At 44.4% G+C, this 27776-nt stretch overlaps 2 protein-coding genes across 16 annotated transcripts in view; one reads left to right on the top strand and one right to left on the bottom strand.

Annotated features, from left to right (window-relative positions):
* Nucleotides 1-17723, top strand: part of HGSNAT (heparan-alpha-glucosaminide N-acetyltransferase) — a 32754-nt gene extending 15031 nt beyond the window's left edge. For 5 of the 7 annotated variants that reach the window (XM_059722161.1, XM_006268472.4, XM_059722165.1 and 2 more), the window contains 11 exons: nt 2253-2329; nt 2960-2990; nt 3968-4128; nt 6152-6267; nt 7275-7396; nt 9796-9922; nt 11975-12061; nt 13334-13411; nt 13577-13647; nt 13794-13906; nt 16092-17723. In XM_059722161.1, coding sequence (XP_059578144.1) covers nt 2253-2329; nt 2960-2990; nt 3968-4128; nt 6152-6267; nt 7275-7396; nt 9796-9922; nt 11975-12061; nt 13334-13411; nt 13577-13647; nt 13794-13906; nt 16092-16273 — 1165 coding nt within the window. In that variant the 3' untranslated portion in view covers nt 16274-17723. The remainder of the gene's footprint in view (nt 1-2252; nt 2330-2959; nt 2991-3967; nt 4129-6151; nt 6268-7274; nt 7397-9795; nt 9923-11974; nt 12062-13333; nt 13412-13576; nt 13648-13793; nt 13907-16091) is intronic. The other 2 variants (XM_059722162.1, XM_059722164.1) reach the window with 2 other exon arrangements.
* Nucleotides 17724-17824: 101 nt separating this feature from the next.
* INTS10 (integrator complex subunit 10) overlaps nt 17825-27776 on the bottom strand; it is a 68320-nt gene continuing 58368 nt past the window's right edge. For 5 of the 9 annotated variants that reach the window (XM_059722159.1, XM_059722155.1, XM_059722156.1 and 2 more), the window contains 2 exons: nt 20736-20813; nt 17825-18227 (listed from right to left, as the gene is read on the bottom strand). In XM_059722159.1, coding sequence (XP_059578142.1) covers nt 18071-18227; nt 20736-20813 — 235 coding nt within the window. In that variant the 3' untranslated portion in view covers nt 17825-18070. Of the gene's footprint in view, nt 18228-18802; nt 18987-20735; nt 20814-27776 lie in introns of all 9 variants that reach the window. The other 4 variants (XM_059722158.1, XM_014600402.3, XM_006268470.4 and 1 more) reach the window with 2 other exon arrangements.

Raw genomic sequence — 27776 nt, 5'->3', positions numbered from 1 at the left:
TGGATTCCACAGCAGCTGGAATAGACACTGCAGCACAGTCATGCTGGGGCAGTGACTGCATGCTGCTGTGGCTGGACTGTAATACACACCATGCTTGTTCTGGGCACTTTGGGATCTGCACTGCACACAGCCTGGGTCCCAAACCAGTTGGAGCAGCCAGCAGATCAGGTATGCAGGGGGAGGGTGAAGGGAGTGAGTCTGGGAGCCAGATCCAGCCTGCAGCCGGCCCTGTGCCATGGGTGAGCAGTGTGTATAAGCTAGCAAACTAAAACTCCATGATGGGGGTTTTCAACCTTTTTTAAGGAGTATACCCCTTCTGCGTACACTTCTGATGGAGTGAGGGGAGCGGGGTGGCAGTGGCCGGACTCAGAGCTGGGGGGAAGGCTTGCATGTGGCAGCAGCAGTGGCCGCCACGTTCAAGTTTCCGTATACCCCGCCGCATCCAGCTGGCCGGGTGGTGCCTGTGCGGCTTGCAGAGGGGAGCCCCTGCCCTTGCCCCGCCAGCCCTGCTCTTGGGAGGCGGTGGTGCGGGTGGTGGGTGGTGGTGCCTTGTGTCTGCTCACCCATGTGTACCCTCTAGCCCCTTTTCAAGTACCCCTGGGAGTATGCATACCCCCAATTGACGCGCCCTGCTCTGTGAGGATGTCCCTTCCCTCCTTGTCAGAGTTGTTTCTTGTTGTGCCTTTCCCTGTGTCTTTGTAGTTTTGGTCTAAATGTGCCAACCTTGTGAGCCCTTCCACTGCTGTTCTCAAGAGAGTATTGCAAAGTAGACTCAGAGGGCATGTCCTCATAAGCATGCATGTGCAGGGGCTTGCCTTTCCCGCAGGACAGATAGCAGTGGCACGTATTTGTACTGATGTTGCTTGTCCCCAGATACTCCTCTGCATGTGCATTCTGGCATGTGGCAAAGGGACCCAGGTGGGGTAGGGGAGGCTGGGGCCAGCACCTGTGCAGGCCCAAGCAGCCTTATCTGGAGTCCTGGGGGCCTCCCAGGTCAACTGATACTGAGCTGGCTGCTCAGAACCTGGCTGGTAGCCAGAGCATGGCTCTGGTTGGCCAGGCTCCAGTTTCTGGCAGCACATGCTGCTGCCACATGTGGCATGCCACTTTTTTTAGCAGTGGTTTTTTGTTTGTTTTTTTTTTTTATACCGGATCTCCCAGTGTAAAAAAAAAATTAAAAAAAATGCGCTGCAAATGAGCAGCGCTGCAAATGAGCAGCACAGCACATGCGTATACGTGTGCTGCATGCAGTTTGCTGTGCCACAAACCATATGTGCACACTCGTGCGGATGTGCCCAGGGTGTTGTTGTAGCTGCGGAAATATGTGAGCCAAGGAAGTATTTGAGAGGCCAAGCATATTTTTGGTAATGGCTCTTAAGGGATACACTGTATAGAGTGGAAAAAGGGCACTTTGTGCCGGAAAGCTTATCTAACATCTCTCCTAGCTATTCCGTTGGTCCTCTAAAAGACATTACCAAAAAAACCTAAACCCTTTCTTCTTGCATGTTGCAGAGGTTGACATCTTGCTGACAAGAAGCTTTTTCTGACATTTCCTTTTTCAAGGGAAGCATCATATGATTTTGAATTACACTTCCTTTTATTTTACAAAATAATTCTTCTTCCTTCAGGGAGGGTTATATAAGTAAAAACACAACTTTTCTGTCCACCTCCCTAGTCCAGAATTTTTTGTCAGAACTATTCTTTTCCTTATTTAACTGTTCTACAGTGGGAGGAATGATACTTATTCCCCATTTTCAGATGGTTGACCATACCTTGCTGAATGAAGTTTGTGAAGTACACAGAATTAATTGCTGCATTTAGTAAATACTGTGACTTAGGGATGTGACAATCTAGGGGGGTCTTTTTTTATCAGAAAAAACCATCAGGCAGCTAGCTCCTGGATTTCCTGAAACATTTGGAGGCTGTATTGGTTGAAAGAGTATGAGAAGTCAGTAGTGCAGACTGAGTGATACCTGTGTGTAGTTCCTTCAGTGTTCACATAATGGGAATATGAGGAAAAATATCACACTAATGCTTAGTAATGTAACTTTTTCAAATGCCCTTATAACTCAGTTTCCTCTGAACCTCTGTCCCCTGCACAGGAAATGTAAGTGTTTTGCTTATAATTATGTTTAAAAGGAGAAACATTTAAACACATTTTAATGGGATAAAAATAACTGTGAGTTTGCATTTGTAGTTTATTGCTTTATTATCCTGTATATTTATTCTTATTATCTTCTATGTTTTCTTAGGCTCTCTCTCATCATAATGGTATTTGTTAATTATGGAGGAGGAAAATATTGGTTCTTCAAGCATCAGAGCTGGAATGGTAGAGTATGCTTTGAACAGTAATCCAGACTTTAGTAATAGAAATAGACCAATAAGGCTAGCTGTGCAACTAGTGTATTACAATGTAGCTCTATCAACACCAGAGAAACTATGCCAATATTCATCAATGAAGGATCTGGCTGCATAATACCTAAGAAGAGGAAGACTGGCTATTCTTGATAGGAGACAATCTTGGGAAACTATCATATAGAAATCTCTTCATGGCTTTTCAGCTTTCACCTTTGATCATACATTTTTGCTTTTTATTTAACAATTATACTGTGACTGGACCTAGAGGGCACAACCAGTTCAGAGTACCATCAAATCGGATGCTTTACAGACATGCAGTCAATGACAACCATGCATTCAACAGTGTTGTGCTGTGCTGCTTTGATGGAGAGCAGTGAAGATCCCTCATCAGAAATCTTATTATGACACAGCTACTGTTTCAGACAGTGTTTCAGAAACAACACAAGGGACAGATCAACCAGGTCTAACCAACAGAGTAGTTAGTTGTTAATAGCTTTTAATAGATTGCAGCTGAAGAATGTGTCTGTCAAATAATTATAAGTGCTCTGCATCTCCTTCGTTCTTTTAAGGGAAATAACATATCTTTTTTGTTTCCTTGTAGGATTAACGGTGGCTGATCTTGTGTTTCCGTGGTAAGTCTTTGTGATGAATAGTTTTGAAGGTAAGCTTAAAAGAGTCCTGCAGTGGGCCATGTTGCTTCAGTACAGCTCAGACCCATAGGGAAAATGCATTTTGAGGAGTGGTGTTTTGTTAGATGGTGACAAGTGAAAATTGACCAGGGCCAAGATGGATAACATCATGGTTTATGTTGGCCTTTACAAGGGCACCATGCTATCTCTAGTTATTGGAATCATCTCTGTCTCCCTGTCTCTTGGCATGAGGACATGGGGACTTTCAGCACTGAAGCAAATTCAGAACTGGTGAAGGGAATACTTTTTCACTCAGTATGTTATGAATCTATGGAGCTCATTGCCACAGGATGTTGTTGTGGCCAAGGTTTGGGAAAGGTAAAATACTTAAAAAAGAGGCATTTGGATTCAGCCAACCTCTTCGTAATTGGGCAGAGGCTGACATCTTTCTGAGGAAGATCATGCCATAGCTGCCTTCCTCTGAAGCATTGGGTATTGCCTTCTGTCTAATCCAGAATGGTGGGCTATGATGGACCATGGGTCCAATCCAGCCTGATGATTCCCTTGTTCCAAACCTAGGGGCAGATCATACTGGAGTGCAAATCCAGACCCTAGCCTTGTGACTCAGCTTTTTCTCTAGTCAAAATACTGATTTTTATCATAGGCAATGTGATTTTCTATTTGCTGAAACATTCATACCACAAAAGGCCTGACATATGCCATTACTTCCCTGGATTCAGTGCTTTCATCTTATTGGTGTAAGGAGGATAAAGACGTGATGTGCACTTAGTTTTCTAATAATCCTCTCAGTAAAGCTAAGTAAAACTGTCAGTTTTTATTCAAGATGGGCTGATTTCTTTTGGCTGTCCTTAGAAAATGACTCAAATAGAGCATTAATATTTGGTACCTGAAGAATCTGTGAATTAGACGTTTGTGTTTTTCCTACTGTTGATTCATTTCACCACTGCCTGGTTTTGTAGGTTTGTGTTTATCATGGGGAGCTCCATTTCACTGTCTCTGAGCTCACTGCTGAGGCGGGGATGTTCAAAGTGGCAAGCACTGGGGAAAATTCTCTGGAGGAGTTTTTTGCTGTTCCTCATCGGAGTCCTTGTCGTGAATCCCAATTATTGCCTTGGACCTAGTAAGTAGAGCTCGCTTGTTTGCTTCTGTTAACTTTTCACAGTTGTGCTTCCCCCCAGTTTTATCCCTTGCAGAAGGAATCTACTTTCAGTCTCTGCCCCAGGAACATGCTAAAGAGCATAAGTCTCTGAATGTGCTGTAATGTTATGTTACCTGTCACCAGTAGTATCGTATAGGGGCTGGGCACAGAGCACTTTTACAACAGTGTAGTTTCCAATGGTTTTATATACCCATGTGGATGATATACCCATGTGGATGCTCAGAATCTGGAGCAGATTCCAGGGTAGCCTGATTTTTCCCAGGGTAACTACACTGAATTCAGTGCATTTATTCCAGCATTTAGCCCTGTGATCTGTATCTGCTTCGTATTTACACAAAGGCAGATGACATCAATGTAAAGCTGTGCTGTGTCCAAGCCCGTAATCTATAACAATGAGCTGTTAAAATGTGTAGATAAATGTACAATATGTGTTTTAAGAATCCTCCGTACTTGCATTCATAGATTTAAGGCCAGAACAGGTGATTAAATCATCTCTTCTGACTTCTTGAATAACACAGGTTGAAAATTTATTTAATGTATTTCTATAGTGAGTCTATAGCTATCTGACTAAAATGTATCTCCCAAAAAGATATCCAGTCTATAAGGGTGTTTATGCATGTGCTCCGGGGTGGGAGTTGGGGGGAGCTCTTTAATGAGAGCAGCTCTCAAGAGTCGCTCTCATTAAAGCACCCGTAGTGTCATGTGTATTTGGTGTTTCCGCACTTCGAAATGGTGGTGGGGGTGCTTTAATTAAAGCTCATTTGAAAAGCTTTAGTTAAAGCCAACCCAACCACCATTTTGAAATGTGGGGATGCTGAATACGTGTGATGCAAAGGCTGCTAGAGCACGCAAATTAGCACACTTCAGCAGACATGGAGCAGGCTCGATTAATCGAATCCACTTTGACACGCATTCACATTCTTGCCTTTAGACTGTTGTCTTTGCAAGAAGAACAGGCATAGTGTTGTGAAGTTGCAGGAAGGTAGGACACTACTTGGACAGTAACAGCCGGGAGTAGGAACAAATATTTAAGTTTATATAGATGTGTATGAAGCAAGATGCACAGTGTCTGATTATCATGGTACAGCCCTGATCTTTGCCCACCTCCTCCACCCGGCTGTGAGGTGGGCTTGGTTGAAAACTGAAGTAAATCCTAGCAACAGTGTAAGTCCCTGAACCTGGCAATGCAGTGAGTGCACCAGGTGCCTCCTTTCCCTGAGGAAGCTTTCTAGAGCCTGGCTTCACAGCTCAGGGGATCAGCTATGTTTGCTCTTTCAATATCTGTGAATCTGCTGCAGGATTTTCAGTTTGGCTCCCTGGGGAGCTTGATGTGCCTTTAGGTCCACCTTGCTCTGGAGTACACAGGCCTTTACTTGAACCCACTGCAACTCCCCATTCATCCCAGGACCTAGGGTCTGCTCCCTTCTGGTACTACTCCAGAAAATGCAGCAGTCCCTCTCAATGTGCTTCTATTCTCTAACTCACTTGGCTTTGCCATGGGCCTTCTGAAACCCTCTGGATCCTTCCACCTGATCCCAGTGCAGCCAGCCCCTCCCCACTGTACTGACCTGCCCATCACATCCTGTGCACTGTGGTCGGAGAGGGGCAAGGTGTAGGTTATTTGTTGGAGCACAGCAGTTTTGGACAGAGGTATTCGGGGAGCACCTATGTCTTTTGGGATTCTAGAGTACACTCCCTTGCCTGAGTTGCATGCAGCTCTATAGGCTGCACACCTCTTTGGGCTGGCACTGATTACAGTTCCCATCACCTGGTGCATTGGGAGACTTAAGAGTGTGAATATGTATGAGGCTCTTGGAGACCCATGATAGTGCCCTATGAGGCACAGAGACTTACTCCTGCATAACCAGACCATGACACCCTCAGGAGTAATCTGTCTGCCTGTCTCTGAAGTAGTGCAGTTCCTATATGTAAAGAAGAGCCCAAAGCTGGCTTCTCTCTTAGACTGTCTCTGTGTCTGCTGTAGTGTCCTGGGACAGCTTGCGGATCCCAGGTGTGCTTCAGAGGCTGGGCTTTACCTACCTGGTGGTTGCCATCATGGAACTCCTTTTTGCCAGGGTCGTGGCTGCGAGTGAGAACTTGGTGAGTGGGCCTCAGATGGGAGGGAGCTTGTAAGCACTACGGAAGACCCAGTACCATCTCATTTGCTTGTTTTGCAAGTGGTCTGCCATCAAAGAGGTTCTGTCTCCTGCAGTGCTGCCACTGTTTCCTTGCTCAGCATGCGGGTTTGGAAGATGCAGTATAAAACATTAACATTTGCTAAATTTTGCAGAGCTGCCAAAGGGGGCTACAGTTGAGTTTAGCAGCAGGAGGCAACTCTGCCTGTCAGGCTTACTTAGTGGGCTTATGGAGGATTTTAAGGGTCCTTTCTGTTCCATAGTCAGTGCCTCTTTGGTTCCAGCATTGCTGAAAAATGCAGCTGTGATTTTGAACATGGATTCTATATATTCTTTGTTTTAAGGTATTAAGTGTTCCCAGTGCTTCCCCATCTGCTAGCGTCATCTCTGGGGGAGCCTGACTAGCTTGTTGTCTGTCAGGCTAGGCAGAGAGACCAGGCGGCGATGTCACAAAATGTTCAGGGTTCTGCTCTCATTTATGAGTTTAGCAGATACACCGTGAGCATGACTTTTCCTAATTTCTTTAGATGCTTTTATTTTACCTCCTTTCCCACCCAGTAAGCTAAGTGAGGACCTTATCTGTGCTGAGTCCAGTGTTTCAGATTTCTGCCTCTGAAGGCTGACTAGCATTTCTCTTTTTTATAATGAGGTAAAACAGGTTGTGATTATCTCTCATTTGACTTAAAATCTGCTGACAGGATTTTGCTCAGGCTTCTGAAACAGACTGTTCTTTTTGAAAGCAAGCCTGGCAAATTTCAGCTTCAGAAACATTTGCTTGCTTTAACTTAATAAGGGGGAAAGGAAAAACAGGATACTAAAATAAAAATAGGAAGTCTTGCAAAATCCTCTGTGGTCATTAACTCCTGACTGCCTATAATGCCAAGCACTTACATGCTGTTAGATGGTTCTTCTCGTGGACAATATTTATATGCTGGTTCATCGTATTTCTTTTCCTCCCTCCTTCTCATGCAGGAGATGCCGTATTCTGCTTTTCAGGATATTCTGTGTTACTGGCCACAGTGGCTTTTCATTCTGTCACTGGAAGCAACTTGGCTGTGTCTGACCTTTCTTTTAGAGGTACCTGGCTGCCCCCAGTAAGTATCATGCTTGGACTTCCCTTCAGGTTTCTGCTTCTGAAACATCGGGGCTTTTTTGATAAATTTGGGGACTGTTTGTCAGGATGTGAACAGACACGGCATTTGTCATGCTTTTGTGCTGGGGTTGCTGTTTTTACCCCAGGACGAAATGCAAGCATAAAGATATACATGGTCCCTACCCATGACAGAATCAGCTGAAGGTGTACCAGGAGAAAAGCAGTATTGCTTTGTTCCAGAGCATCTTCTAGTACTTTTGTACATTTCTCATGTTACAGTTCTGCAACAAGTGGGCCAGGTGGTCCTTCAGGTAGCCTGCAATGCAGAGCTCCCACCCAGTGTTTCTAGATCTGAATTGGTAGGGAAGATTGAAGAGGACAGGCTTTGTGTTCAGTTGGAGAGGTATTTTCACAAGATAATCTTTCCCTTGTTGAAGTGAAATATCAGATAAGACTGACATCTTTATTGCCCCCAGGTAGGTATGAAATAGGTTCAAAATCTCCCTGAGGTTCTTGCAGAGCTGTATATGAACACCATGCATCACCCAGATGCTTGTGAGGTGCGGAAATGAGGGGCACATCTACACTGCCTCCATGGTGGTCTTGAGTCTACTGCTGAAAATGAAGCCTTGCCCACCTGCTCCTGCTCCACATACTGCAAACCCAGAATGGAGGTAGTGAGGACACTTTAGAGACCCCTCACAATGCTCCCCCAGTACACTGCTGCTCACAAGCACGGCCAAGGCAGAGACCTCAAGAGAGGTCTTCCAGATCTTCCTTGTTGCCTTAGTTCTGGGTTTGGCATGCATGGAGTGGGGGTGGATGGCAGGGGCTTTGTTTTTGGCAGTTATCTATGGAGAACCACAGAAGTAGTGCAGACATAACTGCGGAGACTTTCCTCCTGAGAAGGCTCTTGAAAGCATGCATGTTCCAGCAGGCATGGGGAACCTCCTGCAGTGGGTGTTGGCGTACTGCATTGATATCATAAGTTCTGAGCTTTCAGGCTGCAGCTGTCCATGCTTGCTATCGGTGCCCTGGTCGCAGCAAAGTCCCTTCAGCTGCTTTTGTGTTCAGGCACATACTGAGATAGCGGGCTTGAATTGCAACACAGGAGAATTATGTTGGATATTAGGATGAGTATGAGAGTGGTTAAGCCCTGGAACAGCTTGCCAGAGAGGTTGCAGAACCCCTATCTTTGCATATTTTAAGTGTAAGTTAGACAAACATTAGTCTGGGGTGGTTTAGACAGATGATTCTACCTTGAGCCAGGGGGTTGAACTAGATGACACCCTGAGGGCTCTTCCAGCCTTACTGTTATATGATTCTAGGTGGGGAAATACCCATGTTGTAGAGGGACTGCATGCCCCTCGCTCTTGTTAAGGAGTTTTAGGTCTTCTTCCCTGAGAGAGCCTGGGATTTCCCTTACTTCTGGAGATGTGGCCCTGTGGGATGCTAGAAACTGAGTCTGGCTGTGCCTGTTCCAGGACCTTTCTCATTTTAGCTCCTTTCTTGTGGTTGGCAATGGAAATCTCCATCTGAGCAGCTCTGTTTCTCTGGCAGCAAGCCATCTGTCTTGGATGCTGGGGTTGTCCTGCTGCTTTTTCCTATCTCTCTGGCTGTCCCCAGTTAAAATCTTTGACATTTCTGGTGGGTCTGGGAGACTCAGCAGTGGATTCTGTGACAGCAGGGGATCTTCCTGTTAATATGGCTGCCTGTCTTGGAAGCTTTTCATCTGCTTCTTATGCAGGGCTGCAGCCTGCGAAGCCACAAAGCAAACATAATTTGGAGCTCACTGTTTCACTTAATCTTCCTGCCTCGTGCATGTCGCTTCTTCAGAAGGCAATGAGCATATCCCTGCCTCCAACACTGAAGCTGCAGAGACATTTCCTGCATTTAACTCATTGTTTTCATCCCTTTGTATCAGGCCAGAGAAAGAACTATATTTCAGTAGCTTAAGAAAACTGGGTTGAGTACAGCTTCCTGAGGCCTTCTAGTGGCCACAAAAGCTGGTTTTGTTGGGAGGGGGGGAATGTAGGAGCACCTTTTGGGGTTTCTAAAACATGGTTGAGCAGTGTTTCGTGTCCATAAGGCCAGCCCTTTGGGTCTCCCAGCAATTCAGCCTTGTGAACAGCAAATCTTGCATTGAGCTGCACAATCTGGGAGGGTGTCTGTTGTGGATGCAACTGGTTGTCTAAACAGCTCTTTCCAAGGAGTTGGCTAATGCTTCCCCTGTGCTGCGTTTTTGATAAAGACTTATCTGGGATTTAGGCTTGTGGGTAACACAATTGTATTTGGAGATGATTTTTTTTTTTTTTGCCTTAGATCAGGAAAACATAGCCTTAACCACACCCACACCTGGTAGCAGATTACCCATGTTCACATCTGTTGTTTCCCTTTTAGAGGTTACCTTGGTCCTGGTGGCATTGGAGATTTTGGAAAATATGACAATTGCACTGGAGGAGCAGCTGGCTACATTGATCGCCTGCTCTTGGGAGAAGAGCATATTTACCAGCACCCATCTTCCAATGTAAGTGGCTTTAGGTTGCACATGAATTGTCAGAGCACTTCCAAAGTTATTCTGGAAATGGTGTAGCAGAGTTCTATACTTATTATTCCAAGAAGTTGTATATGAAACTGTCTAAATTTTCAAGGAAAGGGAGTGTTTTCTTCTTGAAATACCAACAGTCTGCTCAGCCTGGAAGCTGAATGCCAAGCTCTGTTATTCTTTGCTTAAAAAGGTCTCCACTGGAATCTAGCTGGTCAGTTGGCTGATGATAGATTGTCTTTGCTAGTATCCCTTTCTTCTTAGGAGTTTCCAGGGGCCACCTGGATTCAGCCAGCTTTTTTGAATCAGGAAGTTGAGCCAGACTCCTCAGGGCCAGCAGCTTCACCATTGTTCCACAACAACTTTCAAGCATTTGCTGTAGGGTGGCTTGTCTCAATCCATTGCTTTTTGCCCACTGTTGAACAAAAACAGTGTATTCTTACAGCAAACACTGAAATAACTAGGTAAGCATACAGTATTTATAAATTATTATAGGGCTTGTCACATGCTTGCCACAGCCCTTAATGTCATAGTAGCTGCACAACTCGCAGTGTAATATATTCAGCCTTATAACATCCTGGGTGCATCTATATGTGCTATTAATGAGCAGCAATAAACTCCTGCGCATATCACACTGGAGTTTATTGATCCCAGACATTGTGTCTGAATGGCGGGCGCAGATGTGCCTAAGACCACAGCATGTTGAGCCAGATTGGAGCAGCCCCATGTGGCAGGATCCAAGGGGGTCAGCCTGTCAGCTTAGGGCTGCTCCAACCTGGCTCAACATGCTGTGGAGAGGTGGTTTGGGGCACAAGGGTGCTCCAGTGTGGGGCTAGCCAGCCGGCAGCCCCTACACTGAAGCAGCCTTGTGCCCCCAGCCAGTCCCATCGGTGTCTATACATATGCTTCTGTGCACGGAAAAACTCCACAGTAGGATAGTACTTGTATTTACAAATGTTAACCTACTGCAGAGTTAGTTAACTATGTCCTAATAGCACTGCACGTGTAGATGCTGAGATGTTTACTGCAAAGTGAATTAAGCAACCCTGCAGTAAGGATCCCATGTAGATGCGACACCCCCCACCCTTGTGTAGTAGGGTAGTGCTTTCCTCTTCATTTAACACCTGAGGTACAGAGAGTCTTATGTGACTTGCCATCGCACGGTCTGTAGTGAAGCAGGGTCTTCAGTTTAGCTCTTTCAGGTCTTAGTGCCTGAACCAGTGGACCAGGCTTTCTGCCTTCTCTGCTAACTAAGAGTGAAAGGAGCCCAGACACATTTTGGCAAGAAAGGAAGCAAATCTGATGAAGATCACATACGTAGCACCAGAGGGTGACAAGTGTCTCCTTCACATAATAGCTGCTTTTTGCTCTAACCTCCCTTTTGTGCCTTGTGGCATTGAACTAATGGGTTGTAAGTAGAAAGGTATTGGGTGGTAAACCCAGCCTACCTTCTTTGTCACTAGTTTGCAGAGCACTTAAACGTGTGCTTAACTTCAAGTAGGAACAGTCAGCCTTGGTGGAGTCAGGAGGCTGGCTCACATGCTGAGAGTTAAGTCCATGTTGAAAACAGTGCTATGCTGGATCAGGGTTGTGTAGGGTTGAGGACTGCAAATCAGGCTGCTGTGTCAGCCAGGAAATACCCTGAGTGCAGCAGGAGGCACATGGCACAGCAGAGGGAATGCCCTTGGAAGGGTGGGACAGCTTGCACATCCCACAACTGGTTAAGCTCACCAGCAGCTTCCTCACTAACACCACACTGCCTGGGGGTAGAGGGGTAGGGGGAGTCATACCCACCATACAGGGCTGTGGGGATGGGAAGCAGTGAATGGATTCTGTTCTGCAAATCATTAACCAGAGCTGCAAGTTGGAGAGGATTTAGCACGGTGTAAATACAGTCTGAATCCAGTATTGACAATAGCCAGGTGTCAAGGTGGGGCTTGTGGATGGTAGCCAGGGAAGAGGGGTATGAGAGAAGGCAAATAAATTCAGAGCCTCTTGGGACTTTCTAATAATCCTTCTCTCTCTCTCTCAAAGGTGATCTACCAGACAACGGTGGCATATGATCCTGAAGGGATCTTGGGAACAATAAACTCAGTCTTCATGGCATTCCTGGGACTTCAGGTATGGCATTTCCTTCTTGGGCCTGAAGGAACTGACATTTCCTGGAGACCGCTGAAGGGTTCTTCTCACTCTATGGAGGAGGGCGTGTGTGTGTATGGAGAGGAAGTAAAACCATTGGTTACAGCCAGAACTTCCAAAAAGTAATGTTCCAGTTGAAGTTTGCAGATAATATGGACTGGAGTGGGCAGCAGTTTGAAAAATTAGAGGCTTTGCTCAGGGCTTGTAACACTTCTGTTATATGACATCTCAAAATGTCACAGGAAAACATCTCGGAAAGGCCTGGAGATGTTGCCTGTGGTTGCTTCTGAGGTTTGGTAGCTGAGTGCTCAGTTCCCTTGAAAATAAGGCAAAAGGGAGCCTAAAAGTGCTCATTTTAAGCTCTTCCTGGGTAATCTTGGTTATCTCATTCCCATTATGTTGCTTCTAGCTTGCTGTGCAGTGCTTCATGCATCTTCAGTTTACTATGGTGGTTTGCACTCATGAGAGAAGTGTAGGGCAACTTTGTTGGCATACCCATGATCTGTGCATTGGGGCCTGATTGGGTGCTCACTCAAGCCTCCTCTGTTTCAGATAGAAATTACCGAGTGTGCACCTTTTGGGTTAAAGTGTCAGAATTCTGGGCAGAGAAGCAGTTACATACACGAGTGTGAGGCTGAAGAACTGGATACAAAACCAGGGGTGTTCGATGCCGGGACTGAAAGGGATGCGTGCATTCTGAGGGTTCTAGGACTCCATGTACAAATATGATGGTACATAGTTGTTGGTTGCACTAATAGGAAATACGCTTGAGCAGGACTGGAGCTGTTTGGGTAGTAATTTAGCTAGATGTGGCGGGTGGGGGGAAGAAATCAAGTATACTTTCTTTGCTAAATAGGTGTTGCACAAGCCACTGCTACATGTTACATATAATATGAAATTAACTGGTTAATCACACAATAAAACTAGACATGCAGAATAATTTATAATGCCATAAACCATCCATCCAACTATAAAAAGAGCCAACCAGCTACAAAGTTAGTGCTTGAAAATGCATAAATCTATAGCTGGTTTCTATCCAGCTTTAATTTGAATGTGTGAAAGGGGCCATCAATAGATACCACCTGAATACATTCTCTGAGTAGAGTTCTTGATCTCACAGCATCTTCAAACTATTCTGCACTAGCAATGCCGTGTAAGGTTTTCAGTTCTAGTGCAAGTGTTCATTAGTAAATACATCTGGGGAGCTTTACTGGTTCTTATGATGGCTTTGATTCTTTTCTTCCTCAACTTCAGGCAGGAAGAATTCTCTTATTTTACAAAGACCAGCACAAGCAGATCCTGAGTAGGTTTTTCATATGGAGTCTAATAATGGTAAGTAAGATGTACAGTAGTTTGTTACTTTTCTTTGCCTATGGTAGTTTTAAGCATAACTAGGAAACTCTCAAACATGAATATCTTTTTTATACAGCACACATTTTCTGTTGCTAATAGATACTGCACTGAACAGCTGACTTAACCTCCAAACTCTTATTTCAGGCTGTTATTTCTGTTGCCTTGACAAAATGCTCTAAGGATGAAGGATTTATTCCCATAAATAAGAACCTATGGCAAGTAAATCCACACAACTTTTTATTGATGTTCAGTGTGCATATTCATACATCTCTGTAGAGATCATGGCATTTGTTTTGTTTTTAATAGAGACATCTGCCCCATTCTCTAAATATCTTTTTAAATTCACAATAAAAATATGCAGGTCTCTGTCCTACGTAACAACCCTGAGCTGTTTTGCCTTCATGCTTTTACTGCTGATATATTACCTTGTGGATATCAAGAGATGGTGGTCTGGTGCTCCATTTTTCTACCCAGGTCAGTATATGCAAGACAGGAAGCATTTTCTTTCCAATGCAGCTACCTGTGGGGCAGTCCTGTCCTCTTTTATGAAAGGGAAATTTTCTTTTGGCCTCTCTTCTGATCTCGGGGCAATCTGCCTTTCCATTGCACCTTGTTTTGAATCTGAAGTTAGTGGTTTGAACTGTTTCTCTGCATCAGTCATGGATATAGAGCTCTGTTTGGCTGTCAGTAGGTGGTTCAAATCTACCTCAGTTCGGTATGGACCAGAAAGGGCTACCACCTGATGACTGTTGTTCTAGGTGAGTGGGATGATCTTGCCAAGGGGCAGCTGCCTGGCTACCAGGATGATCTTGGGTCAGTTCCCAAGGGCCATCTCAGAAACCACCCCAGCCAGCAGGGTCTCATCTTGGAAAAAAGCCCTTGAAACTGAATTTACCTCCTTGGGAGCCCTAAGACACTGTGTCCGAGCATAGCTACTGATCCGTACTATTGTGCATTCTCAAAGCGGAGCAACTCAGCTCACCTTTGTTGTCTCCTGGGTCCCTCCCATGAGTGCTGTTCATATTCTTGCACACAAGGTACTACCTCGATTTCTGCCTGTTGTTCTTACTTTGGGCCCTTGGCAGACGCTGAATTTGCACTTGGCTTCATAAGAAAAAAGAAACCAAGGTGCAAATGCCAGGTATGTGCAAGCTGGAGAACTGGTTTAGTTTCTTAGTACACTTTTGGTAGAGGAGAGAGGGACAGGATTTAGCCCCAGGAGGTCCTGGCAATGGTGCTAGAGCACTATTCCATCAGGCAGAGAAGCTTATTCATGCAAAATTGGGAGAAACAGCAGAAAAGGTATCAAACTAAAACACTCATGTCTTCCAGCTGAGCTCAGGATTTGTCTGTTAAGGCAGCCCTCTGGCCAAATTGATTAACAGCCACCTTTGAGACAAGCTGTCATGGGTCAGCCCTTTTTAGGGGAAGCTCTGCCTCGGGACTCCCCAAGAAGCAAGACCTTGTTTGGTCTTGGTCTCTTGGAAGATTCCCTGAAGGCCCTAGTGTGGCTTGGGAATCTTTGGCTTCAAGACTGGCTATTCTTTGTCTCTGGCTCCCTGGCTATCTGTAGCAACCCTACCTCAAGAGAGCTTCTCCTTTGCTCAGCTCCTGGGAAGGGGAGTGTTTTCCTGCTCAAAGTTGGTGGGGGAGGGGTCACCTAAATAGCCGAGCAAACTTCTCGGCCCTGAACACAGGGAGGACAGACAGGGAGAGGATTGCAGACTCTTGCTTTCTCTCTCTAGCCCTTTCAGAGCCTCTTTTCCTCTTCTCCTCAGGTACCATCCACCACTCTTGCAACAAAACTGTAGTATTAACCTGGGGGACTAACTCTTACCCAGTGTCAATGGGTACAATGTGGGAGCAGTCTCTGTGGCCTGCTGTCAGGCTTGAACAGCCATCTCTCTCTGGGATGAAAAAGGCATCTAGATACTCTTCTTAGGAATTATAGTTTCATACTTTCATAGTAGCTAGTGTCAGGAGGGATCTGATCAGATAATCTAGCCTGACCCCCTGCCACAGGCAGGAATGAATGCTGGGTTCACAAGACCCCAGGCAGGTGGTCATCTAACCTCTTTTTGAATGTGCCCAAGGTAGGGGCGAGGACCAATTCCCTAGGAAGTTGGTTCCAGATTCTGGCCACCCTAACTGTAATTACCAAAACTCCAGGCTAAACTCAGCCCAGTTAGCCTCTTTGGTCACACAAGCATCAGTTCAATCTGCTTATCCTAGTTACTAATGCAAAGAAAAGCTAGTTTGACTGCAGTTTCAAAACAGTCTCACCTATTCCTGAATGTGGTTTTTTTATTTGGAATCCTGAAAATGTTTTTGTAATGAAAACTCTTGAAGTGTTAAAATGTCCTGACACTCAAATTTAATAAAAGCAGAAACATTTGGTAAAAATGTTTGTAGAACTGTCCTGACACTAATTAAACCTTGGAACTCTTGCACAAGAATACAGCCACTTTATAAATGTGCATCTAGGGTAGAAAAATGATGCATGGAAGGTCACATAACAAGTTAGCAACCAAGCCAGAGTTGATAGTTAGGATATTTTGACTCCCCATCCTAGAATCAGTCTAATGTCCAGCTTGCTCACTGTAAAACCATTGAGCGTGGGACTGTCCTCTCTGAAGGCACTGTTTGAATTTATTTTAAGGAATGAACTCCATCTTGGTCTACATCGGGCATGAAGTATTTGAAGACTATTTCCCTTTTAAGTGGAAGATGAAGGACAATCAAAGCCATGCAGAGCACTTGGCTCAGAATTTGATTGCAACATCGATTTGGGTCGTCATATCGTATGTGCTTTACCGGAAAAGGATATTCTGGAAAATCTGAGAGTGCTTTTGAAGGCTGGTCCTGTCCTCAACTCAACAGGAGCTTGAGGCTGGACTCCCCCAGACCCATGCCATTCCAGCTGGGATTCATTACTAAAAAGGGATCATGTGTTCAGTTTGCATTTCCAGGGAAGCTTTCATTAAGACTTATGTGCCTAAGGGATAGTATTTTCCTAGTTAATGAAAACACAGTATCTTGCCAGAGGCCATCTGGTTGCATATTCTATTTTGTATATGTTCTGGTGCTCAGTACAGTGCTGCTGATGTGTGTGTATATACAATAAATACAAGATGTACTGAATAGCTTTTTACTGTTCTGAAAAGCTGATGCCTTTCATCAAGTGAACTATTATAGATGCTGCAGCTCACTCACAACATGTAATATATATTTAATGGCCAGTGAATACAAAGGAAAGAGTAACTGCCAAATTACTGCAGTTAATTCAGGAGCTTGGACACGGCTGTTAAACTGATGCTTCCAACTGCCAGCACTGCAGTGGCAGCTTATTAGTTAAGTTCCTGGCTCTGGAGGAGGTCCCTCCTATGCATCTCGTCACTGCAACACTGTTCCACTCTGAGTAGGGGGGAGGACCACAGAACTTTTAGCTTGGGTCTAATTTGCAGTGCATGCTGGGAGACTTCAAGGCTGTCTGTGCTGTGCTGTGGCTAGGTAGCAACAGGAGAACACAAATGCCTCCATTTGTCTGCATCCAGTCAGAGCTTAAATCAGTTATGTTTTAATAGACCAACAACAATCCTAAACCTGCTAAGAAATTATTTGTTCTGATAGACTTAATTTTGTAGGCTCCTGGCATACACATGGTTTTTAACCAAATGGTCTGGAAATGTTTTATGGCCTTTAAATAAGTAAATTTCTCTAGCACAGCCTAGATGCTTAGAGCTCGCATAGCACAGACTACATTTCAAATTGTTACCCTCCAACTTAATATTGACTAAAACTTCATTGAGAACAGTGATATACAGGCAACTCCTGCTTAATGCTCATTTTACATTGATACCTGATTCCACTTAGTGCTCAGTGAGTTTCGTTATAACGCTCACTTGCCATCTTGGTTTGTCAAAACTTTTGGTTTTGCTTAACACTATTTCTGCTTCAGGCTCATTTTTTCGGGAACCAATTAAGAGCATTAAGTGGGGGTTGTCTATAGTTTTATTCTAAGGAACTAGATTTCACAGGCATGATCCTTCTTTTAACAGTGACCATATTAAACCCAGACCTGATTTCATTAAAAAAAAAGAGAAGTATTCAACCCCAACAGGTTAACAGAAAAGAAAGACACCCCAGACTTGATATATCAAAGAGAATGATAGTAGGGGTGATCAATTTGCAATGGTTCCGTCAAGTGTTCAAGGTCCTTTGAGAGAGCTGACCGCAAGATTCACTCACAGGGTGACTTCCAAACTGGTGCTAATAAAAAGTCTTGACAATACTCAACTTCTTCTGTATTTTTTTTTAATAAATTATAGTTTTCTTTCCAAAGGATGTTTTCTGCATTTACCCAAGCCTGGCTACAATAATCACAAAAAAATATTTTTTTTTAAAAGGAAGTTTAATTATAAAATATTTGATCTATTAAAACAGGTTGTTCACCCACGTTTTTTCCTGTTTATGTGCTGTCCAGAACATACAATTCATCAGGAGTCCCTTACCAACACTAACAGGACAATTTTAGATTAGTTCTGTTTCAACAGCAGTGCTGTTAATTAATATGGCCTTTGTTGCCCTTCCTGAGGGAAAAATCAGGAAAAAGCTGTTGTTGGATACCCATGCCTCCATTCAGACCAGAGTCTGAAGTAGTAGTATCTTCTCATTAATGCAGAACCTGTGTAATACCATCATGAGGTTCTCCCCACAGCGTGAGACCTGGCGCTCCATGGCCAGACGGAAATCCTCCTTCACTCCTTTGGTTATTCCCCGGGTCACCGTGTGATGCCTAAAGCCATCAAGAAAACAAAATAAGACAAAACCGAAGAAGAATTACTTTGGGCATTAAAATGTTTTCAAAGGTGGTGTGTGTGTTTGATTCAAGGCCTCTAGCCAGAGAGACAAAATGTTACCTACACTTTGCTTTCCTTAATGAACATTTAGTTGCTTATTATAATTTTAATAGTGGTTTTGAAGGAATCCATAAATGCAAAATGAAGGGTCAGGGTTTAGTTTAGAGTAACAGGGAAGCTCTTTCTGTTCCATGGCCCCTCGTCTGAGCACTTTCAGATCTCCTTTTCTTGCCCTGTGCTGAGGAGGAAATCAGTCTGGTGCTGCAATGCTGCTTACACATTAACTGGCTGAGAGTGAGGGAAGAGCAAAAAATAGCCTACAGATCCTTTGGGTTCTCTTTCCAGCAGCTGCAGGCATTCTGCACCTACACTCACCAAGAACAGAGGGAAAAATTGCTAATAGGCTCATGTTTCACTTCACTGCAGCTTGTGTCAGTGAAGGAGCTCTGTAGGTAGCTACAGCAGCAAACTTGCACAAGACCCTGGGGGAGTAAAACAGAGATCTATCTACCTGTGATCTGCTGGATGGCTCATAACCAAGGCAAATCCTGGTGGCCCTTGGTAGCAGAAGCCAGCAGCTGTCTGTGGAATGCCAAGTCTCGATAGAGCTCAAAGTTTTCTCTCTCCGATTACAAATACAGGACTTGTGCTTCAAAGAGTGCAGTAGGTCCAGTACTCAGCCAAGCCAGTTCTCACTGTGGCAATGGAATAGGAGACCTTAAAAATCACCTCATGCTATTATCAGTCTTGTGCTCATGTCTTCAGTTCATGCAGTTTTGGAGGCCCAGGCTGCTTCTATTAGAACAGTGCTCTACCATACTTGGGTACTGAGCTCCACTTGCCCTGATCTAGCATGCCACACAGAGAGTCAAAGGCTTTGTATCAGATTTGCAGGCCCTGCTCTAGGAGGAGGTGGGAGTGAAACTGGGGCGGGGGGAGGGCAGACGAAAGAACAAGCCTCATGTTCGCAGCAACCAAACCAACCTGTCCAATTTTTTCAGGATTATCTTGAGTTTTTGGGACTGTCCTGAGGACTTTCTGAAATGGGATTTTAATCGCAACCTTGAAATCCTGGTCCAAGATTGGGGCCAGGCAGCCTCCCAGTGAGAGGATACAGCCCAACAGCGCGTGGTGTTATGTGAACCCTGCTCTGCTGCTTCTAGTTTGGGAGTTGTTAGGGATCTCCTCCTGAACTGGAAGCAGCACAGCTGTCTGCACTAATTAGCTCTGCCTGCCTGCAGAGGCAGGTCCCTGCAGTGACAGCTACACTAACTAAAACTGGGAGAAGAGGAGGTTACTCTGGATTCCAGAGGTCTGTGGAGCAGCCAGGACTGGACTGGATCTGGCTCCCTGAAGCTGCTTGTTTTACTCATATCACCCTTTAGTAAGTGCCTCAGCACATAGGCCTGAGAAGCATAAATGGGGCAGGAGAGAATACAGCCAGCCTTAGGGGTCAGAGGCAGTTGCTGAATCCTGTGGGCTGTGGGAGGAACTAGTAGAAAAAGCAAAAGGAGGAAAGAGACTGACTGGCAGGCAAAACAGAAACAGGAGGAGCAAAGCAAAAAGGACAGTTCTGGAAACTAAACCCAGGAAGAAATTGTGTCAGAAACCAAAATCAGATATTTCAGCACTCAATGATCCCCCACAGCAAATGCGTACAGTCAACTGGCTCCCTTTCAAATGAGAGAGAGAGAGCAGTCTTCAGCACGTAGGGGGAAAAAAAATAATCGGTGATTTTACACTTAACGTACAAGCAGCAAATGGCTTCACAAGAAGATGACTTAAAAGAAACAGCAAGACTTCAACTGTTACTACAGTGGTAAATGATTTGAACATGGAGACTGTGTTGTGCAATTTGTTAAGTCAGGCAGCTAAACCTGACATGTTGCATTTGGACACCATGGTTTATGGCACAAATCATGCCTGCTGTCCTCAGTGCCTCAGATCCTGAAAGCATTGCTGACAGCCAAGGGCAATGCTTAGCGAACAATACAAAACGAGATAAACGCTGGGTATTACTAGCAGCATTTTTCCAAGACTAGATTTTTCAGCTGTTAATAGCCATGTTTAATTACTTTAATATTAGTGACAGAAAATGCTGAACTGCAGCCTATATAATTGAAGAAAAAAAATGACAAGTAGATTTAACACAAAAAAGGTTTATGCTTCTGTTTGAAGCATTTTGATAACTGGATTTCCATATCATCTAACTGACATCTCCACAGTTTTCTTTTAAACTCAACAGTGATAGTTAAGCTGAAAAACAGACATGTATTGGTAACTTATGGAAAAATAAGAAATGTTACAATAGTACAACATGGCTTGCCAAGCAATGTAGGCACAAATGAAAAAGAAATTATGAATAAAGTACTGAAAACCATGGGCAGTAAAAACATGTTGACAAAACACAGCACACCATGAGCAGGGTTTTTTCCAGTTGGTACCTGTCAGCAGTCTGTATGCTGGGCTGTAGCACAGGTATGAATTCCTGCTGCAGTAACCCCATGGGAGGGCTAGAAGTCCTTTAAAAAACAGCAAACAGCAGCATTCAAACACCCACACCAATTCGCCCTGTGCTGCAAAGCAACTCTCTAGAAAGAGAGACGATAGAGAACTTGGAAGGAGACCACAAAGAGCAGTGTGTGACCAACAGTACAACTGCAGTCAGGGGAGGGGAAACAAGTGTGGCGTTACTCGAGCAGCTTATTGCAATGGTCACAGCCTTGTCACACCATGAAACCTGCTCTCTGCTTCATTTCATGGCTTATGTGTGGGCAGATATGTCATCCAAAAATGGGCAGAAATGCTTTCTGGGATGTTTTCCTTAAACATGAAATGATTTTGGTGAGGAGCAAAGGGACATTTTTGGAAAACCAAGGGAACAAAGAGGTTGTGCTGGCCCAAAGACAGAGAGTGTGATGTTTCCTATCTCTGCTCTCCTTATAAGCAACAGGGCATATTTCAGACAGTCAATGGGGAACTGAACAAGAAAAAGTACTACTTACCAGTGGCCCTCTCCTCTGCAGACATGCATCTCAGCGCATTACCACAAGCAGGTGTGTGTAGGACAGGCAGGGCAGGACCTCCCTTAGCTCAAATATTTTAAATGACGGGGCCTCAGAGAGACACTGTGTGTCACCCTCCTTCCTGCACAGGAATTTAGGCTACCTGAGCTAGCAATTTCTTCTGAGCAGAAGGCAAGATCATGCTGTAACTGACCAGAAGTACCAGGAGCAGGAGAATGCAGAGCCCCAGAGGAACTGTGGTATCTTCAGAAACCAATGAAAGGGCTCCAAGATATCTAGAAAAGCAGGCTGCCATTCTTAAGGGGTGCTAGAGGTGGTTCAGAAGGAAAAACAATGCAACCAAAAGGGCAACAAGTTGTGTGCTACACACATCACCTGTAGAAAGGAATATGCCCACGAGGCCTTTCCTGAGAGAGGTAAAGAGATGTTATTCCAAGCAGAACTAGATGAAAAGGAGAGACCCATTCCCAAAATAAAACTCAAAGAACCAAGGGAGTGTGGACTGTCAGACACTGTTCCTGTAACCCCCACCCCTCCGAGTGAAACTGCCTCTCACCGGAGGCTGAATCAGGGCAAAGTAGCTTGGACAGCAAATGCAGAAATTAGTTGGTGTCTGTCTTCACCTCTTGCTGGAGCTAGAGCATAGGACATTGGGTTTACTGGGCCACCAGTCCTTGGGTTTGCAGCAGGCAAGTTCCTCTTCCTTTGCCAGCAGTAAGGAACACCTTCTAGAAGACTTATTTATTTTCACTTTCCCTGCCAAGTTTCCTGGATTCAAGTCTCTGGGCCGCGACTCCCCTACATAGGCCACTAACTTCTCCAGGGATTGGGAGGGGTTCTAATAGCAACTGCAACAGCCTTTTTTGGATGTCCAGACTTCATGCAGGATCAAAGTGCATGAAGGAAATTGCTATCCTGGTTGTTGCCAGGCTCAGGATTAAAGAGGTCCTGTTTCTGCAAGTAACTGGACCTTGTGGAAAATTCTGGATGGCATTTCTAGTCCCCTCAGACCTTTTCCAAGTGCAATATTTTTCCCCAGCCCTACTGCCCTGAGTTTACAGCCTTCAGAGAGATTTGCGTAGATTCAAAGGCGGCTTCTCCCTCAAGGCTGCACCATTTTTTATCTATAATCAACAGATCTTACTCTCAAAGCTCAATTCCTTTGACAGACTGGTGTTCACAGATGCATCTACCTGCTCCTTTCAATAAGTCATGGAGTGGACCTGGGGTTCCTCTTTGGACCTGTGTGAAGGTTTCAGTAATGTCAGCCCTCCAGCATCCAAACAGTGGTAGTTGGCTCTCTGCGTTCATTCTCTCTTTAATGAGAGAAATTCACTCAGACTCTGGGAAGAAAGGCAAATCCCAAATTCCTCTGTAGCCAGATCACCAAAGCCTCAGGCCTGGAGAGGATACAGGGCTTTGTGCACTGGCATGGGACACATTTTTGGAGTGGGAAAGACTCTTTGGTCTAGTACAGATCCTCCTCAAAGACCCTAAGGTAATAGGAGTGTCTTACTCGTCTTGTCATCCGCATTCCAGCTCTGGAGCCAGACCTCCCTGCATCATAGGGTGGAGACGAAAATATATTTGGCTGAAACAGGCCTTGGCGTCAGTAGACAACCTAACTCAGCAACCAAGGAGTAAGGGCAGGTGACCAGACAAAACTTTTATGGCTCCAGAAAGCAAAGCACAGACTAACAGCTCAGTATTTTGGCCGAGCAATGCTTTATTTAATGAGGACTCTGTCCTACAGTGGTTATTGGGTGCACTCAGGCTGGAAGGAGGCCAAAGCCTTGATGCAGAAATGACAGCAGACATGGTCTAACTTAGATATGCTGGTGGATCTCTCCTGTGTGTTCTAGGCCTTCAGGGGCTGCTGATTCTGACAAGCTCCTAGTGACATCAATAAGCCGATCTGTCCTTTCTTAGGCACAAGACTCCAGCAACGCATGCTGGTGAGATGCATGGGATAACCATGTGTGAAAATTTTTAAACTTACTAGGGCTTCTGCTGCACAAGACAAAAATGGCCAAAACAGTGCCAAGCAAGTAGCTCAACACACAAAGCACCAAGTCTACTTCCCAAAACTGATGTCCAGAAAAGCACCAATGGATCAGGAGCACGAAGCCTTATGGATGCACAAAGGTTAAGAAGCCCTGTGGGCTAGTAATGAAGAACCAAAAGGAAACAGACAGGAAATCACATGGCTTGCTGCCTGCACAAGGGTGGAGGAAGGGAATGCTGGAGAGCTCTAGAAAAGGCCAGTCCTCTCTACTGCTCCTGCCTTCGTGCTCATGGGAGTAGACCAGACTATAAGACATGGAAGGGAAAGAATAAAGGTAAGGTAAAAAGGGCAATACTCTGGATAACTATACAGAGGTTCCTTCACAAATGATGCAGGAAGGAGAGTGAGTGAAAGAGCAAAAGGCCCTGAGGGCAGGAATCACAAAAATGGTCATGGACTCCACAGTCAATGTTGTTTTGTCAGCCCTCCAGCATCCAAACAACAGTGGTGGTTGGCTCTGTGTGTTCATTCTCTCTTTAATGAGAGAAATTCACTTATACTCTGGGGAGAAAAAGCAAATCCCAAATTCCCCTGTAGCCAGATCACCTAAAGCCTCAGGTCTGGAGAGGATAAAAGGCAGGAGAAGCAATCCCCAGGAAGCTATGGGAAAGAACGGCCACAGTCCCCAGGAACCACTTCACTGACTACATGACTACTGGAGACAGACCTAAGACCAGGTTCCTTAGCAGGTGTGGAGAGCACCATCTTGGCCGGATCTGACAATTTAGATCTTTGAGCTAAGGGAATTCTTGCTGAGCCCAAGCAAGGTGCATAGACATGGGGCACTGTGGGAACAGTACAGTTGTGTACATTACAGTATTCACTGCGTAGTACATACAGATCTTGGAACTAGCACACTGGTCTTCCAAATGAAGCAAGGAACCAGGTTCAGGGTGCTGATACCAGAGCACAAATACCAACTCTGCAAACTGCATGTAGGATGTGAAAAAAGCCATGTGCCCATCAGGTGTTTTGTCCTCATTTATGTACCTCTTCAAACATTTTCCAAACCCTACCACCACATTCAGAGCAATCTATCACTAGCTTAGGGAATGGGGTAGTCTCTTTATGGATCAGCCACCAAATGATATTTTAGCTAAAAAAACCCCCAACAGTTCATACTCTGAGGACAAGACACATATCCAGAATGTGTGTGCACTCTATAGCAAAGAATGCAAGCCTCAAACTGCCCAAAGCAAATTCTGTAACCTGCCTGATCAAACTTTGGAAATTTGGTGTAGATTTATTGATCAAAGTTTTCCTACTAGAGTTCCTATAAACTGCACCTGAATCCACATTAGGAACATAAGCAAATGAGCTGATTGGCAGGAGCCCTGCAGATCCACCACTCCCACTAAAGCAAATAGGAGGGCAACTTACTCAACCTTTGAAAAAGCTAGCCACTCAGATGCCAAAAATAGGGAGTTTAGGTGTCCATCTTCAGGATGCCAAGGGTGATTCATGGGGTCAATGTTTGCAATTCATTAATGCAGGTGGGTGGAGAGCTGCTAAAAGTCAATCACAGCATTCAGAGGAACAGCAAGGGATAACTTATTTTTTCCAGAAGTACTAAGATTAGGCTGGAAGATCCTGAAAAAACCTGATTCACAAACATTATTTGATTGAATAGGAAGACTTCAAAAGTGTCCAGTATGCCTGAGGGGGTGGGGTGAAGAGAGAGAGAGAGAGAGAGAGAGAGTGAGTGAGTCTGGGATTTTCAAAAAAGTGCCTTGAGAATGAGAGAGAGAGAGAGAAGGGAACTGGGTGCTGACTCCTGCTGAAAGTCTGGCTTGGGTTACAGATTTGTTTTGCTTGCCTGTTACTTCACTGCTGCTTGCCAAAACCACAGTCTAGCTATATGCACACACCCAATGGTACCCATTAGAGAGCAGGTCTTATTTTGCAATCTAGCTGTTGAAAGGGATCACAAATGACGAGTGTAGCAATGGCTGTGTCTAGATACTATTTTTTAAACAAAGTTACAATTTCACAAAAACTCTCAATGCATCCCTGTATCTCCCCCACAAGGCTATAAAAGCCTTGGCATTTCAACAGGTACCTGAGGCTTTATAAATAGGATGAAAAATGAGAGCCCAGCAACAACCTTTGCTACAAGTTTCTTGCCAAGATGTAGTCTCCCTGGCACATGGTAGTCTGATAGCATAAAACTCCTGATTACTTAGCAGCCAACAGAATAAAGAAGGGCTTTAGGGATCTTGCAACTAGTCCTTTCAGATTTGGAAAGTGACATATGCAAGCCAGAAGATTAAAGTGTATCCAGATATTTCCACCTTGGAGTCCCGTTTAGAAGTGTGAATGAGTCACAACTTGAATCTGATCTGCTTCAATTCGTAGTAGGGATGAGGTTTTATTCATCTGTCTATTTGGAGGTACAGGTAGGGAAAGAAAATAGAACAGTCAACTTTCCAGCCAAGGTAACCAAACCGTTTGGTGAGCAATTCACTGTTCATTGTATCATACTATTCTCAGGCTATTTACAAAAATAGGAGCCTAAGGATAAAAACAACTTTTTTTATAGTCCAAGACTCCCCTCTTCCCTTGCTGTACCTGGTAACCATTATGCTCAGTGGATGTTGCAACCAACAGAGCTAGGGAAGAGGACTTGTCTAAAGTAGAGCTTGAAGTACCGAATGGTTAACTTCTGATTTCACTACAGATAATCTAGCTGACAGCATGGGGGAACATAGGTAAAAACAACCAGATGGCTGCAGCACAGACGGAAGAGGGAAATGCTGCAGGAGCCCAAGCCTACAAAGGGCAATTCACCGGGTGAAGCAGAATCTGACTAACTAGAGCCTCATGTTACCTGTCTGACAATAAGCCTACAGGCTACTACAAATTAATCTATCCGGCTACCAAGGGTTTTTACAGGCTGTGTTGCCCTTATGGCAGCCTTTGAAGGATTTACATAGTAGTTTGTTTTCCTGAACTGCTGGCTCAAGAACAGCTTCTCCTGAAATGCAATGGGAATTTCCGGGCAAAAAAAAATGTTGGTAAAAGAACAGAGAATTAACTTTGAGAACAAACTCTGACTTCTTACTATACTGCCATTTAGGTAAAACCTATACAAAGCAAAGATGTGATTAATCATCTTACACCACCTAAAGATGCCACCTCATAATCCAGAACTTTTGGGGATAATTTTCCCATCGTTTAAAATACTGGGGCTATAAATGTGCTTATGTGGGGAACAAATGGAGTGGGAAGCATCATCCTTCCTTTGTGTTACTGTAGCAAAAGGTTGTAGGAGTCTTTTCAAGTACAGATAGGACTCGATAGCTTTATACAATACAGACTGGTGGCCTTATTGCCAGAACTGCTAAGGTGCAAATGTGCAGAGTTTCTAGCAAGATTCATCTTGAAGCCATGGAGCCAAATGAAAGCCATTTACTACTACTGTCTGGATACTGACTTTAAAAGGCCAGCTCCAAAGGGGCAAGACAGGAGAGCTGAGATGATGCTGAGCTTTGTTGGCTGATGGCAGGGAAGAAGCCACAAGAAACATGGCTACCTTCTATGGCCCCTCTGAACAGACCTGTCCTGCCTCCAATTCTACTTGGAAGCAACATACAGCCCAAACAGACCAAATAATGGTCAGCGTCCAGAAAGAGGAAAGCTTAGTAAGACACAAGGAACTGGCATCTGTTCCTGCTTTCCTAATGCTGGAGGCATAGTGCTGACTAAAAAAAAAACAAGGCCCACCATGGGGTTAGTTTCTCTAGCCACCAGCAGTGCTTTCCTCTTATTTCCCGACTGGTGGAGCAAGAATACGGAGAGTAATGGTCACCATGAAGGAGAGGCTAAAAGCGGAAGTCCAGCAACATGATAATAAACTATTGCAACTAACACAGAACAATGTCTAAGGACTGTCTTCAATACTAAATTTTCTGACCCCTCTCTTCCCTATTCCTTATAAAGCAAGGTAGAATCAAATTTATGAAGACAGTTTAGCGTGGCCATATATCTGGGTCATCTAAACAGGTGGTCCAATAACCACATATAGAAGGTTCAGCAATGCAGATGATACCAAGTCCTAAGCATATTACTTTGCCAGTTAGCAGAAGGAAGAATAAAATAAGTCAGAGTTCTAGGATTCTCAAAATCTGGTGCTTAAAGCTGGGTTTCTAAGCCCCTGGTGAATTACCTGAATTAGTTTAGCCTGATTTTTTTTAATACTTTCCAAACACTAGCAGCTTCAATTGACTTAACTGTTGGATGCTCAGTGATTTAAAAATAAATAAATAAATCAAGCAAAGCATAACAAGGATCATATCCAGAAACTCAGGAGTCTAAATTTAAGCCGTTTCAGAAAAAAAACAACCAAAAAACAACCCCCCCCCAAAAAAAACAACAAAAAACAAAACAAAACACCC

This window comes from Alligator mississippiensis, chromosome 2 (genome assembly GCF_030867095.1).
Source record: "Alligator mississippiensis isolate rAllMis1 chromosome 2, rAllMis1, whole genome shotgun sequence".
In the NCBI taxonomy this organism is placed as follows: domain Eukaryota; kingdom Metazoa; phylum Chordata; order Crocodylia; family Alligatoridae; genus Alligator; species Alligator mississippiensis.
The sequence above is the reverse complement of the archived record's forward strand: the minus strand, read 5'-3'. Positions and strand labels throughout refer to the sequence as shown.